The sequence below is a fragment of the Citrus sinensis genome, chromosome 2 (assembly GCF_022201045.2).
Source record: "Citrus sinensis cultivar Valencia sweet orange chromosome 2, DVS_A1.0, whole genome shotgun sequence".
In the NCBI taxonomy this organism is placed as follows: domain Eukaryota; kingdom Viridiplantae; phylum Streptophyta; class Magnoliopsida; order Sapindales; family Rutaceae; genus Citrus; species Citrus sinensis.
In genome coordinates, this window is record NC_068557.1 from 3,585,558 (window position 1) to 3,606,085 (window position 20,528).

A 20,528-nucleotide genomic window follows, 5' to 3' on the forward strand; every position below is an offset into this window, starting at 1 on the left:
ACAGAATGCTTCAAACCTTTTCTACATAATGCCTATCCATGCATAAGATAAGATATTAAGTATATATATTCATGTTGATTTCATCACGAATTCTAGAAGAAAAAAATCATATATTCTGAATTAGTCACTTTACGAGGTCAGGGAATTTGAAAAAGCACGTATTCTGAATTAATGTCTTGACGGAGCTGACGAGAATTTACAGTTAATCGCAACAGAGACTGTTTTTGAAAACAATCGCTTAAATATTCCATATATTTCTTACTAATTCTCCTTGATGTAAAATATTGGTAAGTGTACGTCTCCAAGAGCTTTTACCGCTAAAAAACAAGTAAAAAGTAAGTGCATGCCTCTAAAATATTGCCTTTTTACTGCTAAAAAGCAAGTATCTTTAGTCTATTCCATTTCCATGGTTAAGGCCACTGTTAATTGTATTGCCAGCACCTCCCATTCCAATTACATTATTTGATTCTTATTCAACAAAAATTTCACCATGCTATCTACAACTAAAATTCGTGAAGATAACAATCATTAACCCCTTCAAGATCCGTACACGTACTGATCTTACAAACATACTTTGAATTTAATCAGGATTGTGGTTTTTACAAATCATCATGCTGTCTACTCAAAGAACAATAGTACATATATCAGTTTATAAATCCGTAAGCCAAAGTAATTAATAATTACTCATCGAGGGACATAGAGGCATTTACTATCGGATTTCTTTTTGCACTGTCTAATTTGATCACCCTTCTCACCTTTTACTTTCGATCATCCTTACAAACCATCTTAAACACCAAGGCAAACTAATTAATAATTACTCATCGAGGGACATAGAGACATTTACTATCTGATTTCTTTTTACACCATCTAATTTGATCACCCTTCTCACCTTTTACTTTCGATCATCCTTACAAACCATCTTAAACACCGTGTATGCGATGGATAAGCCGATCATCACTCCAGATGCATAACCCATCTTAGAAAACTTTCAATCAAACTAGCTCGAATGGTGTCTCAATTTTATGATAATAATAATTCATAAAACCGTAACTAAAAGAAATTTCAAACTTAACAACCATGTAAAATAATCTCGATGAGTTTATATCCCCAAGTGTTTTTGCTGCCAAAAGGCAAACATCTTTAACCTATTCAGTGATTAAAATGACTAATAATTGTATTGCCAGCACCTCCCATACCAATTACATGAATTTGATTCTTATTCAACAAAAAACCTAGATTCTCCTTCAAATCAAAATTACCTTTGTCCATAACAATATCTTGCAATCTCACAGTCATCTCTTTTACAGATCGCGGACTCATCATCAATCTGTTATAACAAGTGGGTTTGAGTTTTCTTACCTCACTTGAAAGAACTGGGTTCAGCTTCAAGAAAAGCTTTACTTGCAAACTCATCAAGTAAATCTTCATCTCATAAGCCAAGTTTATAAGCTCGTAAAGCCAGATCTTCACTGGTTCTTTCGTCCTCTGCTTCTCCTTTGCCGTCTGCATCCTCGAGCACTTCTTGTGAAGTAGAGAAAAATTCTCAAAGAGTCAAAAGTCAGTAGGGTTTCTAAGCCCCAAGGAAGGATGTATTAAGAAGTTTACAATTTTTCCTTATATTATTTACGAAATAAACAATAATAATCCCTTTACGAAAACCAATCATAATTTATTTTTAAAAATTACGGAAATTGGCATGTTTTCCTCTGCTTTTAAATCCTAGTACTGTTTAGCGGGGTATTAATTTATTAGGTTTTAAGACTTTTTAGATTGGTTAGATTTTTTTTAAAGAAATTTAGATATTTAAAAATTATTAAGTGAGTACAATTTTATAATAATTCACAAAACTTTTTACAAATTTATGTTAATTAATAACTTTATCATAATATCATTTTTTTTATTTTTTTTATTTTAAAGTTTTGGATAACGATGAGAAATTCCAAACATCTCAGCCTTGTTCTTGGATCACCGTGAATATAGAATGCATTCGCAGCCAATCGGTGTGAACAATTATATAATATAAATTTCATATTGAATGCATTATTTCTTTGAATTTATGTATTTTATATTTGTAATTAGAGATATCTAAAAAATATGTGAATATGGGTTAAATGTAGAGATTATTGACCTATTGAGGCACATTTTATTAAACATCCCTGCTCATTAATATTGTTGATAATATTTTTGCTTTCCTTAACCTTATCATTTTTATGGACTTCTAGTAGAAGGCATTCAACATCAAAGCCATTATAATATCTAATCACAAGCTTCATAAATTACTGACCAGATTTTTTTGCATAACATGTTTTGCAACACGCAATATTTCCTTAGATAATTTGATGATTAAAATTTAAACATGCTCGTGAAGAATAAAAGAAAACCTCATTGCTTCGGACAGAAACTCCATTGCTACACATTCATGCATAAAACTGACCGCTACAGATAATAAATGTTATTGGATGTATGGTGCAACTTTGGTGCCAGTTTCGTATGAAGCCCACAAAAATTTTTCTACTAAAGACAAGGCATTGTAGCTCAGAAGACTATACATACTTGCCGCGGTACTTCGGTTTTGGGTCTTTACTGAGTTTGAGATCGCCTGCTGCAGTCACCTGCGGATCAGCGGAAGCAAAGACCGAAGAATGAAGATTACCATCTTCCAACCACTTTAAATGGTTCTCTCTAAACTCCAAGTGTTTTCTCCTGGCGGTCTCTGCAATTTCCTCAGTGTACGGACCTATCTTCACCATTGTTAGCAGAACCCGACTGTAACGTGAGCTTAAGATCTGTTCAGAAGAAGCAACCAATTTAAAACATGGGTGCTCAGGGAAAGGGTTCCGCGTTGAATCTTCTCTTAGAACAGGGTAGAAATACACAAGCCTGCCACCCATTACTAGCATCCTACCAGCAAGGTCAAGCAAATCATGCACACACTCAGATAAGCAGTATGGAGCTGTCGATGGTATGTGGCCAACTCTCTTGTCATCAGGAACAGTGTAAGGATCCACGACTCCCTTTAGCAATTTACGTCCACCAGATTTACGTCCACCAGCCCGAACTCCATAAGGAGGGTCACAGATTATGGCATCAAAGACCTAATCAACATAATATAACTTTAAATGAAAATATAAGATCCAGAAAAATAACAGTAATAATCAATTTATGTAACTTAAGAGTTCCAATCAATGATTAAACTTTTACCAAATGTCACCATAAGGTTCTTAGGCAATCATCTTTCTTCTTATTTGTACAGCATTGGGTAAATTGCAGTCAACAACAGTTGAACAGACAGAAATTCATTTCTATCTGGTAAGTTCAGGCTTTTTAAAAATAAAACTGTCACCATCCGATACACAAATAAATAAAAAATTTAGTTCAACGATTTGATACTTCAAATTTAGTAAAAGTTTCATTTTTTAGTCAATAACATCAAAAAGGACATGGATGTTATGTTGTTAAGAATGCAACATTACTGCCATAAAATCCTAAAGAATTCGTCATTGCATAATGCCTCAAATTAGTAAACACGCACCAGTAAAATTTGCTTCAATTTAGTGCATTTTACTTTCAGTTAAAATTTTTGGGATTCTATTGTGAGATGATGTAATATTTTCTTAACTGTCAGTAGCAAAATTACTGGCACATCATAATTGTTAAGAAATCAATTGAAAAATTAAGTAATAAAATCTACCAGAGTACAGACAGAAAAGGAACCACTTATTACACAGTACACACTGCAAGAGTAAAAATCTCCCATACATACCTCTTTCAAACCAGGACGCCAAGGTGGAAGGTTATTATCTGCCCTTAGCAAACCAATAGGCATTTGTAATCCATACTGCAGAAATATGAGAACGAGTACAGTGTCATGCAATTCTGATACAATTATACAAACCATGGTCCACATTAACTTTTCAAACCTAAAGAATTAAGAATGAGCTATTAATATAAAAGGAGTATAAGTTAATAATGTCAAATGAGTTCACAATTGCATATTAATGACAATTCATCACTGCTTTTTGTGGTGTGGATAACCAACCAAGTGTTTAAAGTACGTCTTAAAATAAAATATTCCATTAAACAAAAAAAGAAATGAAAGGAAATGCTATCACACAGAATATTCACCTGCTTAAAATTGCTCCAAACATTAGTATCTGGGCCACGCCCATCGCGGACAACTCTAATGTCAATATCTGCACCCTGACATATTAAAAACTGTTAAATAATAACTAAACCAGTTTATAACGAGCACATAGTTGATAAAAACTCTGAAACAGAACTACCAAGTGCAATGTATTTCAAAGTAAATAATAGAGCAACAAGTGCTAACCATTGTCATTGCACCGAAGTGAGCTGCAGCAACAAGAATACTCCCAGTGCCGACAAAAGGGTCATAGACAAGTTTCCCAGGTTCAACCAATGCCTGGTTGGCCATTAAGAAAGCCACTTCTGCATCCATTGCTGTGGGGCCAAGATAATTGCGGCTTTTTAACTGATATGTTGGTATTAGTTTCCTATCAGCAGCACCTATTTCTCTACCGAAAAAGATTCTCCTTTCTGCCACTGGTGGGAGCCCATTATTCACTCCATAGTCATCAGTTTCTATAAGCCAAAACTTGTGATCTGGATTTTTCAAATTAACTCGACCCTGCAACATATTGATTACTCCTTTACTTTAGAGATGATAAAGAATACATAAATTGATTGCCATTAGAACTTAGTGACATAACCTATAATCCATCCATTCTCGAACTTTTGCCTAATTTTGACTGACCAGTAGAAACTTTGAGATATTTAGAAAATCTTGAATTTTTAAATATCTGGGCTGTTAAAACTAAATAAAATAAATTATTCTTAACACCCACTCAAAATACATTTTTTATTTTAATTTTTAAGATACCAATTATATCATTTAAAAGATGGAACTTATAAGAATGGAAAAATATCCTCTACTTTGTTGCTGCCTGTAGTGGATTAAATTTTTATTTCTTATTTTTTGTTTTTATTATAATTATTATTTTTAAAAGCAGCAAACTCTGCCACTTCAGAAAAACCATGCAGTTTACTGCCCCAAAAAGAAATAGTTGATGTAAAATAGGGAACAACAAAATTTTGAAAAGAAAAATTAGCAACAAGCTGTTGCGCCTGTGAGATGGTCATCCTAATTGTGAGAGACTATAATGGAGACAAGTTAATCCTAGAGGCAATAGCAGGTCTTTTCCAAGATTTTGGGAATCTATCATGGTCGTATGGAGGTAGCGAGAGAAAAAGGGCTGAACAATATCTTAAGATAGCATAAGAAAAAAGATGATTTGAAAGTACAAGAAGGTTCATATGTTCTAAATGCGTTTAACTGATGTAATGATTGCTAAGTCATATATTTTGAAGTTGAAATCAATAGAGGTGAAAAAAAAAAAAAAAGCGCATAGCAGCTTCAGACATTATACAACCAAGAAGTGCTCAGAATGCATCATAGAGGTAAATGACTAACAAAACAGAAACACGGCATGGTGTGTGTCCAAGGAAACAGAACAGAAACAGAGCACACAATCAATCACAATCATACCACCTCTTCTAAATAAATAGAAAGATACCCAATTTGCGAAAAAAGGGAAAATAATATTGCTATATGCCACCAATTGCGAAAAAAGGGAAAATAGTATAGCTATATGTCACTAACATTATTGCTTCATTAAAACACACAATGAGCAAATGGTAAGATACAAAACAACGGACCTTGAAAGGAATATACGAAAGTCCTTTAATTCGATCATTTTGCTCCTGGAAGCTGAAGACTTTACCAAAGCTATCAACAGTAATCTTGAAAGTGGCATCAGAGCTCAAATACGGGAGCATCTGGTCTTCTGGGTAACTTCTAATAGCCTCCTCCAATTCTTCATAACTACTTCCTTCTCCCCAAACTTCATACATCCCCTTCACCAGTATACCTATAAGACATAATTAAATTACAATTAAGTTTTAAAAAATAATAATTATTAAAAAAATAAGAAACTCACTTCGATTGGCAATGCTGCGAGCGATATCTTCAGAGGGAAGATTGACGAAATGGAAAGGAGAGTCAGGGTGGTGGTGTTTTGGAAGCTTCCATTCTAAAGCATCATTGACACCGAAGAGGTAAGCTAATGATTCAACTTCTGGCTTTCTGTAATCCAACAGTCTGTGGAAAAACACGCACAGGTACCACATTTTTTTTTTTGGTTTTGGGTTTACTGTTTCTGTTGATCTTTGTCTTAGATATTTTTGTGCACGCCAACTGTTTGAAAGAAAGGTTGACTGAGAGAGTGACTGACTTGCCTTTGTGACGGCCGGAAGAAAGACGGGGTTTCCAAGTCTTTCAAGTTTGGTTGGTTAGCTTAGCGCCACTTACGCTTTGCGTTTTAGTTGCTCGTTGGCCGTTGCCTTGTTAGGAGGCCAAAGCGACGTCGGTTTGAGTATTTGTGATTTGAAGGTTGAAAACAGTTTAAAAATTAATATATAATGCAAAATTTGGATTTTTTTCTTACTATTTTTAATTTTGTTGAATGTCTTTGATATAATATTCATAAAGTTTTTTATTTAAAAATATGCTTTGTAGAAAATTAATTACAAAGGAAAAGATAAATTAGAAATCCAAGTACATGTTTTTTAATATGAACGATGCAAAATTTTATTGATCATTATGTAGAAATTAATTAAAATATTGTATAAAAGTATGATTTCTTCAATTCTTGCATGAGAATAGAATTTTTTTTTTTAATTGGCTCAGTTTCAAATAATTTTTTTTAATCTGCCTTACATTTTTTTCCTTCATTTTTATCAATAAGATATTAATAACTCAAAATACAATTATCTCTAGAAACAAAATGTTTGTTAAGAGTAGATAAATACAACTATCAAAAACTTAAACCAGTACTTAGTAATTTAGCGAGACCCATGAGTATATTATTTCGACATTTTTAAAAAATATATATAATTGTTAAATTTTGTACCAATTATTCCCGTTCTTTTGCTTTTCTAGTTTTCTTCTCCTATATGGGAATCCGACACCTAAATTGGAAAATGGCAATTGTTAAACAGTCACTAATCCTATTTTATATCATCATATACTTGGGGTAAGCACTTAATCAATGAACAATCATCTTCATGTATGGCTGGCTCGAGTTTGTTATTACCTGCGTAATATTACATTTACCTAAACAAATTTCATTTATAATATCTTTTATTTATCTGTAAATGGAAGCAACAAATGCCCACTCTCATCAACATAAGTCACAACCAAAAAAAAAAAAAATTATGTTTTGATGGGGCAATCAAATACAAAAATCCAAGTGAAATCAATCTGTTTTACAGGTGATTGATTGTACACCACCTTTGTTTACATACACAGCAAAGACAACACTGCAGCTTTAAGCCAAGAAAGCCAAAGCAAATACACCTAATACCAGTATATTCTGTATCTTCAACATCCGGTACTTCTGGAGATGAAGAACATTGTTGCTCCTGCAGACATTATACATACTCAACAAGGGTTACTTCTAAAAAAATAATCCCATCGATTTATTGAACTGCAAATAAAAACACAAACACAACTGTAATGTTTTACTTCGTGGTGGAATTGAGGAAACAACCTAAAATTTTATTATTTTCTAGTCAAAACAACCTATAATTGATTTGTAAGCACAAGAATAACATATCAGAAATTATCAAAAGAAGAAAATTAAATTGATTTTCCATTAGCGACGAGCAAAATGATGATAGTCTCTACGGTCCATTCATTTTAATAACATAAACATGTATTGATGCAAATCCATTGGGTTGCAATTGTCCCTCGTCTAAATGCCCATTGCCCAAGTGTTTTAAAGAACTTTGACCTTGTCAAACAAAAAGAACAAAAACACAGAACAAAGACAGGAGGTTGAACTACATGCATACAGATATAAGATGGTTGTATATCCATGCTATAAGCTATAAATTGTCAAACAGTAGGCAATAAAGATATTAAGGTTTTGATTAATGGAACAGAGAATTCACAAAACCTATTTTGCTTTAACTTTCCCAAGGGAAAAATATTACTTGCCTTTCAAAATCATTTGCAAGTTGTTCAATTACTCTGAAGCTAATTCCTCAAAATCAATATTGAAAAGAAATAATTAATAACACTATTTGTAAAATCATAGCAAATCCTGCAGTTGTCCATGCATACATTTTGTTTGTTATCTCATTTCTTTCTTTAACAGCCAAAGATCATGAAGTTCATTTACGGAAATGTAGAAAAAAGGTAACACTAAAGCATTTCAGAAATGGATTTACCTTGTAGATGTGTATCTGGGTTATCATGTGGCAACATCAACCTTCATCCCATATGCACCCTTGTTCTAGCAGAGAACTAGAACATCCAAGATTAATGGGTTCAAAAGTGAGGGCGGCAGGGCATTCTCTGAACATCCTCTGTTAATGAAGAGATGTCTAAAAGAAGTGTGAGTCTATGCATTCCCCACTCAAATAATAGCTTACAGATCTTGAGATCTCTGATTCTGCATGGTGTAAAGGCATGTCAAGCACTCATCTTTCAATTTCTGCCTTCCTTGAATTGCCAAATGCCAATATTACAATTCTCAGCAACAACATGTTAAGGTTTCACTTGCCATTTAAGTCAGCATCCTTGGCCTCCCCAACATCATCTACAGTCTCCATCTTTAAAATGTTGAGTGTATCCCGAAGCCGTGTTTACAACTTCAACTCATATAGAGCAAATGCTTAGCCCATAAAAATAAAAGTGGTCAGTTTGTCCACTCTTTCCAATGAATCAACATCAGAAATTTTGAGATGTCGTAGGTAACTGAGGCTCCCCATGTCTTGACACAATTTCTTTAGAGAACAATACCTTTCTACTACAAGTGTCTTCAAATTTTAAAGATCAAGACATCATAGATGTTTATCATCTCTAATTTCAACTAGAAGCTCTAATATATTTAAAAGACAAGACGCCTAACCATTGTGGCGTTGATAACAAATCAACACGAACATTAATCATCAAATAACCCTAACACTAGCATCATAAGTGGTGTACTCTTCCTTCCTACTTGAATTCCCAACCCGAAAGGGAAGAAAGGGGTCAGCCAAACAGCAGTCCACTTCGTACATTTTCTGAGACAGACCAATCAGGCATTTAGAAAGGATCAACCCCAGAATTGTGTTCAAAATGGCAGAGCGCCAGATGTGATTGGCATCGAGGGGATTATCCCCAGTGTTGGGATCAGCCCTCTCAAACTCTCAAAGTACTTCCCAACCATCCTTTTTGCAAAATCCATCCGCTACATTACAAAAGACTTCAAACTTTCTAATACTATCTTATTTAAAATAAATGGTTTTCGATAAGTTTGCATTACTTATCAACCTCATATTTCCTAAAGCATTTTTGTTCAGCAGCCCACCAAATCTTTATATTGATCATCTGCTACATCATAAAAGGCTTCGAACTTTCCAATACTATCTTATTTAAAATAAATGGTTTTTGATAGGTTTTCATTATTTATCAACCTGCATATTTATTCAGCGAATTTCCCAAGCTTGTCTGGTCCAGCCAGTCACTGGAAAGAAAACTTTCCAGATAGAAGGCCACTCAGATTTGCTAATTGCTCAAGATCATGGATAAGGTCATGCATCTAAAATCAAGACATATACTAATTGATTGTTAAAAAATTGACCTTAAGATAAGAGCAATTCTTAATTGACTGTTGAAAAAATGACCTCGAAAGTCTTTTTCCACTTAAACAGTCACTGAATAAGAAACTATCTGGATAAAAGGCTACCCAGATTTTCATTGCCAACACCTCCCATACCAATCACATAAATCGCATCTTCATTCACCAAAGCCCCGGAGTTATCTTTCAAATCAAAATTATTCTTGTCCATTACAATATCTAGCAATAGTATTTCATTCATCTCTTTTACGGATCGTGGACTCAGCACCAAACAATTACAACAAGTAGGTATGTGTTTTCCTACCTTATTCGAAGGAACTGGGTTGAGCGTCAAACAAAAAACATGTTCACTAACCTTCATTTCCGAACTCATCCAGCAAATCATTCACGTCTCAACCAGAGCTCGTCGAAAGGATGCAGTCGAAATAACATCTCCCATTCTAGAGACGGGAAAATTATACAAGTCAAAATGAAGTGATCCAGCCTATTCTAAAAGAAATGTCAAGTTACCAAATTACCCTTAATCTGTAATTTTTGTTTTTCCTACGGAATTGAGTATTATTGTCATTCAGTACATCAGATTGTAAATTACATTAGGTCAATCAAGAAGAAAACTACGGTGAAACGGTGGTACCATGCCACCGTTGCACTTAGGCGTTGGATTTTAATGGATTCATTCATCTAAATGAATCTAACGATTGGATGTAATATAAATATTTTATTCATAATTTTAAATTTATAAATAATAAAATTATTCTTTATTATAAACCTGAGGACAGTAGTAAGTAATTACTTTTCAATTGGTTGAAGTATTTTTATTTTATTTCAGCTTGAAAGGATAATTTCTCATAAATCCCAGAGGAGTAATTGAGCAGAGTATCACTTGAAATTAATAAATTTAATTTAATATCTGATCTATCTCAATATTCCACAGTACTTTAATGTATGCACACGTTTACAAATACTATTGAATAATTAAGAAAACTCAAGTTCTTTGTATCTCAATGAAACTTGTAACATACATTTCATACAGTCCATCGAAAAATTATAAAAAAAAAAAGAAAAAAATAAAAGAAAATGTAAGCCATACGTTTCACAGGCTACACAATATGAGAAATGGATAAATGTCGGTTGTTTCTTTTTGAACATGCTATCAAAGGATTTTGTTAATACCAAATAAGAAAGTTAAAAAATAAAAAATAGAAGAGGGACAAAAATCAAGAATTCTTCAATGCTGATAAAGCATCCTTGGTCGTAGCTGAAATAACAGCATCTGAAGCATTTGGCAAGTAGTAATATTTTCCTGCAAAAATAAAAAAATTTTGTGTTAGTTGCATATGAATCCAGAAAAACCAGCAGTATTCAAAGCAAACAAACACACCTTGAGCAACTCTGGCAATCTCTTTGGCAAAGCCAGTAGAAACAAACTTGTTTTCTGTGTCGATAACTAAGAGAGACATCCCTGCTTTGTATATTTTCCCAGCAACTTCAAGAATCTCATCCTTCATCAAACAAAAAGATGTAACAATATCAATTAGTTCCAATATTAAATTTCGAGGAATGTCTTCGAACCTAAGCATGCCAATTGCCAAATCTTATTTGTATGGGTGATCATGCATTGGTTGAACAAGTATGCTCAAGTTCAAAATAAGAATCACGAGAAAATACGATAAAATAAAATAAAAGATCATCTCATCGTGACGAAAGTTCGCAGCCAGTCAGCAAAGTGCATTGATACTGATAAACTAAGCGTACACTGTGGTTCTCATTATTTACCTTCAATTCTTGTGACGAAGGTCTAGGGGCATCAGAAGCAGTTGCTTCAGGATCCGTAGATCTTTTCAGCGATATATTAGCTCTGCCATCTGTTATTGCAACAATCATTATACGCCCAACATCACCACTCTTCTCCGCATTTAGCCCAACCCTGACGGCCTAGGCATATTAAAGCATTAAATAATCATAAATGATTGTCTATAATTAGAAAATTGGAACAATAAATGCCAAAATTCGTAGAACTTGATGGTAAAAGAACAGCTTTAAGCAGGAACGAGAAGGGATGGAAAATCTTAGAAAGAGAATAATTGCTTGGTACACTAAATAATAATCAACAAGTTGGGTTCCAATAATCAGAAGAGAAGTCATTTGCAACATTTAGACGTTCATCAATAGTTTCTGACAATAAAAGCCACCAACATCTTAAGAATTTCTTTGTCAAGATGCCACAATGATGGGGTTTAACAGATCTACACACCATTGATAAACCATGAGCTAGAGGAGAACCACCGCCACATGGAAGTCTCTCTAGACGTTTCCTTGCCATTGCAATTGATCTGGAAGGAGGCAAAAGGACTTCTGCAGAGTCTCCTCGGAAAGGAATAATGGAAACCTACTTAAATTGCCAGTAAACAATACCTGAAATTAGTTAAAAGGTAAATATGTGCAACACAGGCTTTTGTAAAGCCAACTTTGGAGCTTTGCTTATTTTCAGAACTGCATGGAAATGATAAAATGCATCACTGAGAAAAATAATCTAGGAAAAGAAAGATTCACATTTTTTTTCTTTTTTAACCATGCACCCTACCCGTCCCATCCCAAATTAAACATATCCCTTTGGGATTGAACCCTTGTCCTCTTGCTTTAACAGCAAGTGATAAAATCAACTAGAACATCCTTTCGGGACAAAGGAACTTCAATTAACCAAGGAGAAATTAATTGATTCTTTGCTGCAGCGAAATAAAGTAATCAATGGAAAGAGAATATTGTTTAATCCAAATACTGAATAATTTGCAGTTTGAAGTTACCTGATCTCTGCATGTATAACTCTCAGCAAGTAGCTTAAGTGCTGCACCTTTAGCATTTTGCATTCGGTTGAGTGCCATGCTCCCACTTGCATCAACCACAAATATTACCTTCCACAAACAGTAATTTCAAGAACTCAAATGTCAAATGCATTAAAAGTTGTCAGCCCTTTTCAATTGAATTTATTACTCTATTTCTCACACATGAACAATAAAATAAATGAAACAAGCAGAATCAACTATGAATTTATTTAAATTTGGACTAAGCCCCACAAAATGAGATTATGGTCCGCTTCCACACAAACCAACATACAGGTTCAATTTTCCATTTTTCCATGGCAATTAAAGGCAGCTAAAAACAGAAGATGAAAATATTGATGAGTGATAATACAGCCACAAACTCTTGTACAAACTGATGTGTCATTAATTCATTAGTTCAATGAAAATATAAAATAATAGAAATAAATCATGTGAGCCAAGAGATATTTAATTCAATCAAGAAATTAACACCACATCAGTTTGTACAAAATAAATTTGTAGAAGATTTTGTGGCTATATCATTACTCAATATTGATATAATGGCATATAATAGTTGTCGAAATTATGAAGCATCAACCAGAATAAAATATGCAAGATGGTTTTTGTGGGAAAATCAGCTTCATTCTTTTTCCTTTTTCTTCCTGAAATGGTAAAAGTATTAATTGTAAAATAAGCACTGAGAACATCAAACCTACCAATGCTCCTGCTTTCCTTGCCATTCTTTTTGCCCTCATGTCAGTTTTCTCAACAAAAACTTTCCTAGTTTTTTGAGTATCCCTCTCTCGACGTAGTTTTTGATATGGTGCAGCTGCTCTAAGTGTTGCATCAACAGCTAATCTCTTAATAGGACCCTGTGAAAGATATGGAGCTTACTCCGACTGATGAAGTGAAGTATGTATGAGGAAAGAAAGTTTAGAAAAACATAAAACACTACTAGCCAATCAACTGGAAACTGGACTTACTGATGATGCACACTAAGGGTCCATAAAATCAACAAGTTCTCACTTCTCAGGACCAGAAAAGAAATAATAGATTGAGAAAAGAGCACATGTATACAGCAGAAATTTTAATGTCTTATGCATGGTAGAAAGAAGGGAGATACGGAGGGATAAAGGGTTATAACCTTTGGGAGCATTGGCTTAATATATCGCCCTCTATCCTCTGAAAAGATTACATTCTTTGCTCTCCCAGCCTTACCTCGGCGTCTCTGCGCTTGTTGTGCGAAGAAAAGAAGTTTTTCATCAACCAAACCCCCTTCTGCATCAAAAATAAATTCTTCAGGCAACTGTTCCTGCTGCTGTTCATTCTCTTCATCATTCTCATCCTGGGAAAAAAGCACCACCATACTTCTTGATCTTAATATAAGAGAAATGGATGTAGGCTAAAAAATCTAAAATACTGATCCATTTTAACAAACCTCCTGATCTTCCTCCTCATTCTGCTCCTCCTCCCCTGAATCTTGATTTTGCGGAGGGGGAGGTGGTGGAGGCTGTTGGTTTTGCTGTTCTGGTGGGGTCTCATTAATTATCGAACGAGGAAGAATGACCAGTTCCACCTGCATTAGATATATGTCAAAAAAAAAAGTTTGTGTATGTTGCCTTTCTTTCTGTGTATTAGGATATCATCGATGACCAACAGACAATATGAAACAGCAGACTTTTCATCTATTGGGAATATATGATTGTACAAAAAATCTGACACAATTATAGCATTTTTAACTTCTACTATCTACATGGATACAGCAAAGAAGCTCTGCAAACAACAGTATTTTGATCAAGAACAAAATTTTTCTAGCAAAAGGAAGTCTTGAGAGAAGGAAAAATATAGAAAAAGGAAGAAGAATCGCCAGTGAACCAGAACAAGAATTTTATATTTGTATGGTACAAAATATGACTTTGATTCTGTTGAAACTTAAAAGGTCTGAGGTAGAGAAGACTCCAAATAAGTAATTACAGTGAAATTTCACCAACTGTATTTCTTTATTTTTTCATTTTTTCAATCAAACATGCACCCTTCCAATACCATAATAGCTCAAGAGGTTTCCAAAATGGTTTTAAAAGACGCTGACCGATTCTAATAATCAAGAATCAAAGAAAGTATAAACAAAACTAAGTCATTGAGCAGAAAGATAACTGGTGATCAATAGACAGTTAAAAATCGCCATGCCAAAACAATATTGAAAAGGTGCCCAGCGAGAAAAATACAAACACGTAATAATTGGTTAGCAATGAAATATAAAGACCGATTTGCTTAAATATTTTCATATCCCAGTCTGCATATATTGATGATAGCCATTAGATAGGTCCAGCGGCTATCAATTCATTGTCTCGTGTGTAATAAAAATACTAAAAGCAAGGAGATAAATTCTAGCTGACATCAGCAAGCGTTTTATGTAAAAGACAATAAATTGTGAGTTATTGGCTCATTCCAATAGCTCTCATTATGCCATCTCTCATTTTAGAAAAATAGGAACATTCTATAGATTATAAAATAAAAAATGTATCATTTTTGTTTGAGCCATTTTTATTTTTTTTTGGTGGGGTGCAGTGGAAGTGCTGTAGGGGGTAATATAGCATTTTGATAAAGCAAGATGCCTTTAAAAAGTATTAATCTTCAAATGGATGTGCAAAGCCAATGGGCAGAAGAGCATGTGCATTACAATTTAGAAGAATATACTTAACAGCTTTTTTCAGGTCATCCACGTTAACTTTCTCACGTCCTTCCAAGGCAGCTAAGCATTTTGCAACCCGGGCTGCATATAGTTCTGCTCTGTGTCCCTGAAGTTGATAAAAGACCATCAAAAGTTATGTAATTGCAGTCCAATAATAAAAGCAAATTTAAACGTTGACAATATCTACTTAGAAATTTTAAACAAACTGGAAATATTTCTATTGTAAAATGATTTAAAATTCAGTTGTGAATGGAGCAAAAGGTATTAACGCTTTTGCTGACGTGGTAACAATGGGGCACTCACTTATGAGCAGGAAGAGGAATTAGTTAAGGATAACTACCTTTGACCAAGATTTGACCTTACACAGGTTTTGCTATATAAGAAGCTGACGTAACGGTTCTTTAACTCAGCCTAACTCTCTTTATAGGGATTGTAAAAGAGTGATCTTGGTATCATTGTGTTAAGTGTAATCTTCTCTCTGATTCAGTGTAATTCTTGTCATGGATAATGAAGAATGGAGCCTGTACTTGTTCATAGAAAGGGCACAATATGTGCTGGTGCTGCTCTGATTATCTTTTCCTGATCAATGCTGTTTATATTCTAATCAGTTGCATCATCTGTATTCTTTTAAATTATCACCATGAAGGTTCTTTAAGCACAGGTGCTCAATAAATGGCAAAATGACACTGACCATAACAAATTCTAGAGATTCATAAAATTTTGGGCAAAAGTCATCTTGATAGTGTTCAAGAATTTTATAAAGCTCCGCTTCACAATGATCCTACGGTTTGGCCTTTTCATGAAATTTAAAACAGAATTTACAGTATCAATGTGCAGACCTGGCAACCACCTCGAAGGGCTTCCATAACCAGGTACTTCAACTGCTCCCTGCCAATGGCAACATCCTTCAAATACTCTCTAGCCAAAATGATCTGCAACGCATGAATACATGCAAGCAATCACACTTTTGTTAAATTAATGAAACAGTTTCATTTTCATTATCAAAGAATACCATAAGTAATAAAAACTACCAAAAACGCATCAGAACAATGGTTAGGCTTTTCATTTCAGTAATGTATAATCAATGACTGCAAAAAAAAATTTATGAATAAAATATGGCACTGACCTGACATATAATAATATTATTATCAAAGGCATCATACTGCAAAATGAAGCCAAGTGGCATAGGTACAAGAAATCTAATTATTATTACTACTTCCAGTATATTTTTCGGTTAATTTTCCTATGTCAAATTCTCTGGGAAAATTGTTCAAGCCTTTTAAGAGGCTCTCTGTTCATTTAAATTCTTATATTAACAAAGACAGTTATCATAGAACAGCAACCAGACGAGGCAAGCGACCCGCCATAAACTACCACATAACCTGTAAATCCTATTTATAAGACCAAACTCCAAAGAAAGTCTCGACTTTCAATCGAGTGAAATTGTGGATGCATAAGATATCAATGCAAAGCTTCTAACTTAAAAGATAGTCGTTAAAGCAGAGCATACCTGAGTCTTTGCTAAGTCTGTTTCTTCCTCAACCATTTTAAAGACTTCATTACTACGTTCCTGAAATTGTGTAGCAATACCAACAGCGGCAACACGATCTTCAAAAGTCATTGGAAGATCTGCACTGCAGAACAACTGTGCCATTGATGGAATGGGAAAGAGGAAACAAAGATAAAAAACACATTCCATTTTCTAAACAAAAGGTATATACCTCAAATTAATTGCAATGCGATCTAGTAAATGTTCACGTACGACACCCTCTTCTGGATTATAAGTAGCAATCAAAAGTGGCTTGCACGGATGTTTGAAACTGATTCCCTCTCGTTCCACAATATTAACCCCTTCCGTCAATACATTAAGAAGCAGATTACTAATGCCTTCATCCAAAAGATTAATCTCATCAATATATAAGACACCTCTATGAGCTTCAGCCAGAAGGCCAGGCTGGAAAACAGTTGTTCCTGTTTTCACGGACTCCTCAACGTCAACAGATCCGATGAGTCTGTCCTCCGTGACTCCGAGTGGAATCTGTAGCAGCAATGTCCTAAGGTACATGAAGAATGAAAAAACCCTGAATTCTAAAGTCTTTTTTCACAAAACACACCTGAACAAAAGGAGATCTAGCAATCTGAGTCTTCAAATTTCCAGCAGTATCATATTCAGCTTTTTCATCTAAGCCATCTTCCCACCTTCAAATGTTATGATCCAAAATATCAATCTTTGAAAGGAAAAGGCCATATGTGTTCACATTATTTGGACAGAGCCGATAATAACATATGAATGAGGCAAGCTTCGTAGTTGTGATTAGTAGTTTCATTACAGCTGCATGTGTAAAGTAACTGAAATTGATCTCTGAAACAAAAAATTTCTACAATTCTCTGCCTTTCACTTGATGCTGGCTACTAGGCACGTATCACCGAAATTTTAGATGGGCAAAAAGGTTTATCTTAACTTTCCCACTAAAAAAAACATTAATCTCAACACTCCCCACCTGCCAATAGAGTTTCTCGGCCAGCATTAGATGTTATTTTTTCATGGAAAAATATTTTGCATCTTCAATCGGGAAACGATTAAAACTGTTATTTCAGAAGCAGAAAGAAGATGAATCATTAACAAATTGTTAAATGTTAAGTTTTTTCCTCAAGGGAATAATATATATAATTGACCTTTGCACTTCTCAGGATATTTGGTAATGCCATTCACGAAATAGCAACATTTGCTGCACCTGGTAAAAGGCTTTCCACATCTTTCACTAGAAATCCTATTGTACTATGCATAATGTGTATAGAGTGTATGATAATGTTATCCATGACATATGAGATACAAAGCCTACTAATAGGCTGTAAAAAGTTACAGCGTTACTATCAAAGATAACGATATCTTAGCTATATGGAAAATAAAGTACAAGCAATCAGTGGACTTACTCATCTGGGCAGGTAGGATCTGCATTTGCTATTGAACCAACAACTACTTCAATCGGTGGCAAAATTGCATGTAGTCCACGTGCCATAACTGTCTTGGCTGTTCCTCGCCTTCCAGAGATAGCAATCCCTCCAATTTCACGGTCAATAGCTCCAAGCAAAAGAGCTGTTTTAATAGCATCCTATAACATGATATGCATCTTCATTATACATCCATCATCTTAGCTAACCAGCATTATTAGCCATCATACAAATTTAACAAATTAGACACAAGAAAAGCTGTACAGAGGCTTTATCCTTCCCAAAAATTTTCAACAAAAATGTAATCTCTATTAAGAACAATTTATCATAAAATGTACACAGACATAAATCAAAGTGATATATCAACTACTAGAATTTGCACCAAACTGAGAATCTACTTCACTATGGACGGTTCTGAAGCTAAAGCCTTAGGGTAATATGTTGCTATGCTTCTGCTTAATTTCGAAAGCAAATTCCACTTCACAGAAGTGGTGAACTAAAAGCCACAACACCTCAATAATTAGCAAACACGTATAACAACAGTACTATATAGTCTAAAAATGAAAAAAAAAAAAAAAACAAGAGAACCCATTTGCCCATTCACGAAGAAAATTCACAAGCATAAATATAAACAGTGAGTTATTGGTTTTAGTTTTAAGTTGTAGACCTGGCCAACAACAGCAGCTAATGGGAAGAACTGTCTTCCGTAGGAATCTTGATCCTCGCTGGCAGCAGCAACAGCGCCATTGGCAGAGTCAAGAGTTGCGTTTGAAGAAGAAGCACGAACGTGGAAGAAGCGGTGGTGCTTTGGCCTTGTTCTGAACTTGAAAAAAGGAGGAGGAGAATAAGAGAAGAGAAGTGGGTGTAGCTTCAAAGAAGGAACAAGTACAGAACAAGATTGTTGGAGGTGTGAAAGGGAAGTGGAAGCTGCTGATGAAACTGTTGTTATTGTTGATGAAAATGCCATTGATTGAAAATGAACTGAAAGTGTGAAAGAAAAAGATAAGAAATGTTTTCGTTATCTGTTCTGTTGTATTGTAAATTTGTACATCTCTACTGATGCCATTGCTGCTTTCTCACTCTTGTCGTGGTCTCACTGTTTGTGGTCCACGGGCCGATCCAATGCATCTCAGTGTTCATTTAGCATACTTTTTGTTTACCCCCACCCAGTGAATTTAACAATTAGTTTTCAACCGGCATCACCATTTAAGTTGAAACATGCAGAAGTAAGGAATTAAAAAAAAAAAAAAAATTTCCGGCTTCATCCGCTCCTACAATTACACTTTTCCTTTAAAAATAAAATTCTTGACATCCTCAAACTTTCTTGCATACCTTAGTTTCTTAAATGTAATTGCGGCTTAGTATTTTAATAAATTGGACGGAGTTTCAATTCCTTTTTAAGATTATTTTTAGTATGGTGCTAGATCAATCAAATTAGTGATTGAAACTGATCAAGTTTGTTAAAGCATATTTGATTTAATCTGCCGAAGGAGAAAAGAAAATTTCCTCCCACATATGTATACCGTCAGGGGGGAAACAAACTCTCAAAACCTCGACCTCAAAAATAATAAATGCACTAATTTGATTGATTTTCTCATCAACCAATAACAAATGCGAGTTGCAACTTAAAACCTTTTGTTACCATCTCACAGACCATCATTCATCATTGTCGCTAAATCAGAAACCTTCCGTCCTCAACCAACCTTTACCTCACCAGCCGGAATCCAATCGGTAAATAACTGATACTAGATATAGCATTTGCTAAAATTCAAAGAAAAACTTGCTTACAAAAATATTGCCAGATGGCAAGAACCTTAATGAAACAGCCTAAACTTGAGGAAAAATAAAACACAAATAAGTAGTGCTTCATGCTTCCAGTCATATGCCTAAAAGTTTCCAAGTTCCAACACATGCTAAGAAAATATTAATTAGTGCAGATACATTGTCCAAAACACAACAAAACGCCCAAAAAAAAAAAGTAGCAGAAATTTTCAGGGATTGTCAATAATCTTGGCAAGTAATTCTCCCTTGAGCGCAAGCCAGAGAAACTATCACAGAGGTTTCACGCTCACAAACGCTGTGAAATGTGAAAATGATTAGAAGTGGTCACAAATTCAGCTCAATGTCTGCCACTTAGGACTCATTCAAAACCAGCTGGTATGTCAACTAAGCAATTCCATAATTTTGAGTTCATAGATACATAAATCAATCAAAAAAGTCTGTGCTTTGCAGTTATGTAACTGATGAGTTCATGATCCATCACATTATGCACTTTGTGAGCCAATTTGAACAAACTTTTTTATGTCTGATGCAAGCTCTATTGGCAAAGCAGAGATTGAACAACTATGCTTTGACTTGACT

General features: G+C 34.5%; 2 protein-coding genes and 1 long non-coding RNA gene across 3 annotated transcripts; all 3 read right to left on the reverse strand.

Annotated features, from left to right (window-relative positions):
* Window positions 1-559: 559 nt before the first annotated feature.
* On the reverse strand, window positions 560-6,455 carry LOC102627618 (uncharacterized). The gene is made up of 6 exons (XM_006470640.4): window positions 6,018-6,455; window positions 5,737-5,948; window positions 4,331-4,648; window positions 4,126-4,200; window positions 3,764-3,838; window positions 560-3,095 (listed from the first exon to the last, which is right to left on the reverse strand). The coding sequence occupies exons 1-6, from the start codon at window positions 6,205-6,207 to the stop codon at window positions 2,544-2,546; spliced, it is 1,422 nt and encodes a 473-aa protein (XP_006470703.2). The 5' UTR covers window positions 6,208-6,455; the 3' UTR covers window positions 560-2,543.
* Window positions 6,456-7,280: 825 nt separating this feature from the next.
* LOC107175919 (uncharacterized) lies at window positions 7,281-10,262 on the reverse strand. Its single transcript, XR_001507361.3, has 2 exons — window positions 8,311-10,262; window positions 7,281-7,500 (listed from the first exon to the last, which is right to left on the reverse strand). It is a non-coding gene; the product is annotated as an uncharacterized LOC107175919 (long non-coding RNA).
* Window positions 10,263-10,583: 321 nt separating this feature from the next.
* On the reverse strand, window positions 10,584-19,357 carry LOC102628202 (magnesium-chelatase subunit ChlD, chloroplastic). Its single transcript, XM_006470641.4, has 15 exons — window positions 18,835-19,357; window positions 18,150-18,328; window positions 17,330-17,414; window positions 16,937-17,253; window positions 16,726-16,849; window positions 16,055-16,147; window positions 15,226-15,321; window positions 13,962-14,099; window positions 13,668-13,868; window positions 13,240-13,395; window positions 12,509-12,616; window positions 11,959-12,093; window positions 11,481-11,639; window positions 11,086-11,206; window positions 10,584-11,007 (listed from the first exon to the last, which is right to left on the reverse strand). Exons 1-15 carry the CDS (start codon window positions 19,132-19,134, stop codon window positions 10,922-10,924), a joined length of 2,298 nt encoding a protein of 765 aa, XP_006470704.2. The 5' UTR covers window positions 19,135-19,357; the 3' UTR covers window positions 10,584-10,921.
* Between the last annotated feature and the right edge of the window lie 1,171 nt (window positions 19,358-20,528).

Excerpts from the sequence above, each read along its gene's own strand:
- LOC102627618 (XM_006470640.4), bottom strand. The coding sequence starts at position 6,207 with ATGTGGTACCTGTGCGTGTTTTTCCACAGACTGTTGGATTACAGAAAG. Across the intron at positions 4,649-5,736 it reads TTTCGTATATTCCTTTCAAG|GGTCGAGTTAATTTGAAAAA; the intron begins GTCCGTTGTTTT and ends AATATGTTGCAG. Across the intron at positions 3,096-3,763 it reads GGCGTCCTGGTTTGAAAGAG|GTCTTTGATGCCATAATCTG; the intron begins GTATGTATGGGA and ends TATGTTGATTAG.
- LOC102628202 (XM_006470641.4), bottom strand. The coding sequence starts at position 19,134 with ATGGCATTTTCATCAACAATAACAACAGTTTCATCAGCAGCTTCCACT. Across the intron at positions 13,869-13,961 it reads ATGAGGAGGAAGATCAGGAG|GATGAGAATGATGAAGAGAA; the intron begins GTTTGTTAAAAT and ends CTTTTTTCCCAG. Across the intron at positions 12,094-12,508 it reads GTTATACATGCAGAGATCAG|GTTTCCATTATTCCTTTCCG; the intron begins GTAACTTCAAAC and ends CAATTTAAGTAG.